This window comes from Anthonomus grandis, chromosome 3 (genome assembly GCF_022605725.1).
Source record: "Anthonomus grandis grandis chromosome 3, icAntGran1.3, whole genome shotgun sequence".
NCBI lineage: Eukaryota > Metazoa > Arthropoda > Insecta > Coleoptera > Curculionidae > Anthonomus > Anthonomus grandis.
This window is the reverse complement of record NC_065548.1, coordinates 21,727,244-21,730,135: the sequence shown is the minus strand read 5'-3', so window position 1 is coordinate 21,730,135 and position 2,892 is coordinate 21,727,244. Positions and strand designations below refer to the sequence as shown.

General features: G+C 28.0%; 1 protein-coding gene across 1 annotated transcript; it reads right to left on the bottom strand.

Annotated features, from left to right (window-relative positions):
- Positions 1-2,892, bottom strand: LOC126733981 (esterase AGAP003155). Its single transcript, XM_050437483.1, has 4 exons — positions 2,357-2,892; positions 482-679; positions 280-423; positions 1-222 (listed from the first exon to the last, which is right to left on the bottom strand). Exons 1-4 carry the CDS (start codon positions 2,601-2,603, stop codon positions 53-55), a joined length of 759 nt encoding a protein of 252 aa, XP_050293440.1. The 5' UTR covers positions 2,604-2,892; the 3' UTR covers positions 1-52.

Genomic DNA, 2,892 nt, shown 5'->3' with positions numbered 1-2,892 from the left:
TTGTTACATTCTTTAACAATATTTAATTCACATTCCTAGGAATATATAATAATTAAGTGTTTTTCTCTTCGTTTTGTTCCCTATACTGTTTCTGTAATATTTGAACTTTAAAGAATTTCTGATACTCGTGTTTTTGAGGAGCGGATGCTGGAAGATAATGTCCACCTGGATGCCTCACTACCACTGGATCTTCGAAACATAGCGAAAGTGCCTCGCTCATCTCTGATATCCATAAAAAGAAACAGTTTGAGTTACATAAAAAAAGTAGAACCTTCTTACCTGTTGGAATTACTTTATCTGTCTCTCCAAATATATGCATTGTGGGAAGAGTTATTCTATCTGAATAGTATTTTAAATGTGGCCAACTTTGAGATTTAAAACCGCTTGCCATTATTGCAAAATTAAATTTAATATTTTTGGTTACTAAAAATATTGGTAAAAATATTTTTCGAATTTAACCAAATGTGTATAAATTTCTTACATCCTCTTTGTTGTAAATCACATAACAGACCCACAAAGCAAGCACCTTGAGAAAAACCTAATATTCCATCAAATGGACCCTCTTTTTCAAAAACTTCCTCAATTAACTGTACAGACTCTTCAAATCCAATTGCTGGGCCTCCCTGCCGAATGCCTCTATAGGTTTTGTCATCTCTATTAAAAAACCAACCATACTGTTCTAAAAAAAAAAAAAATAATTAAAGAGTTAAATAAATAATTATATTTACTGCATACACATAATCATCTTTAATGCTTAAATTAAGTACATGGAAAACTGCTTTCCCATGCACTCAATTCTTTTTTTGACTCAAGTCTTTATTTGTGTCAATATAGTAGATTTAATATCACAAAAATTTTTCACATTAAGTAAAAAAAAAACAAATTATAAATGTCATAGTAAAATCTTAAGTTTGTTAGTTAAAAATAAAATTAAATAATTTCCAAGAATATTGATTACTAGTTAAATTAAATCTTAATCATATTCATTTAAATATCGTCATTTTGGATGTAGACCTCAATTGAATACAAAAACCTCCTAGTAATGTAACTGTTAAGTTTTACATTAAAAAGTGTAGTTTTTTTTAGTTAGTTTAGTTTTTTTTAGTAAGGTGGGAAAAATACACAGAGAGATAGAAAGATGAATATTTCAGGCAAAACCAAGAGCTTCTGATAAAAAATACAGATAGAAAGTATAACTTAAAAAATATTTCTTGTCACAAACCTATATCTCCAAGTCAGTTGCATTATGGGTCATGATATGTCATGAAAAGAGTTTGACTATACCCATTAACCCATTATATGAAATAAGGTGGATTATTATTAATAATTTTTCATGCATCTGCGCAATGTGTTATATTAAGTGTGATTCTACACAAGTGAATATTTCTCATAATGTAATAAAAATTAAATTGAATTTTTTAGTTTTGCAAAAAAATTCAGTAGCATATTCCTTGCACAAATTTAAGGAAAAAAGTTCCTATGAATATATGTCCTAAACGTCCTAGGTTATACACTACCAGGTAATAAAGTTGAAAAAAAAAGTTACTTTTTTCAATATTTTGTGCAATTTTATGATATAAATATATATTGTTGGTTCATAAAAAGTTCTTTGTTATTTATGTATTTTTTCACAGTAAATATGTATAGAATCTCTGAATAAAATCATTAATAGTCTTTTGTGATATAGGTACAAATTTCTGATAATAGAATAATTGTTATTTTATGTAACTGAAGCACATAATCCTCTCCATCTTTTACATACTTTTATTAGTAGTATTGCATTAAGTTGAGAAGGAATATGCTATTAATTTATAGTTGTCTACTTAATAAAAAAGAAATGTCATTACATTACTATTTTATAAATATGGTAATTTGACATCATCATTTAATGGAGGTTGTATTTATTTCAGTTCCTTGATACATTAATATAATGTGCCTAATAATATTTGTGGAAAAAAGTTGTTTCAGAATATTGTTTGAACTTGCTTGACACATTAAGGCAGTGTTACTCAAACTTTTTTCATGATGGAACCCTTTAAAAAAACTAAATTTTTAAGGGAACTCTAAACTAAAAGCAAAAGCAGTTATATGTGAATTGTTTATTAATAATCATACAAAAAAAGATAGATACAGGTCCACTTTAATACATGCATTTATTTATTATGACTGCTGGAGGTTCCGCGGAGCACACTTTGAGTATAACGCTGCATTAAGGAATTATCTGCAATTTGTTTATTGGCTGCGCATTGATTACCTGGCATTTTTATAAACTGTTTAATAGACATTTGTTATAGGACAACCATTGTTCATAGAAAAATAAATCTATTTGAATATACAATTTTGAAACTGGATTTACCTTCATCTCTGGACTGTCCACATTCTTTATCTTCTAATGCCTCTATATTATCCACCAAAATTACTTTATGGAGTGCAGTGATATAGTTAAATTGTACCCATTTATGCACCATTTTCCTAAAAGACCCTGTTTTTTCCTTAAACACTTCTGCATTTTGTCGGTAGCCATGCAAACAGAGGATTTTCAGCTTTTGACTAATTGATTCTGGCGTGCAACATTTCAGTTCTTCTGTTTGGGATTTGGGCATAATTCTCGATATAAATGTTTAGTAGTGTTTAATAGGTAATATAGCTTATTTAGTACTCCGCAAGTTGAAAGTTAGCAAATTTTTAGGTTAGTAATAATGAAAATTAGAACAATCAATAAACGATAATGTAAAGTAGTATAAATAATATAATATCACTGCTAGTTTACTTAATTAATTTAAATTACAAAGTTTTTTACAATTTCTAATTTTAAAAATTTAAATAGAGTATAGAACACAAAGATATGCAGTAAAACCAAAACAACAGGATGTGGGTGAATAGTCCGATCGA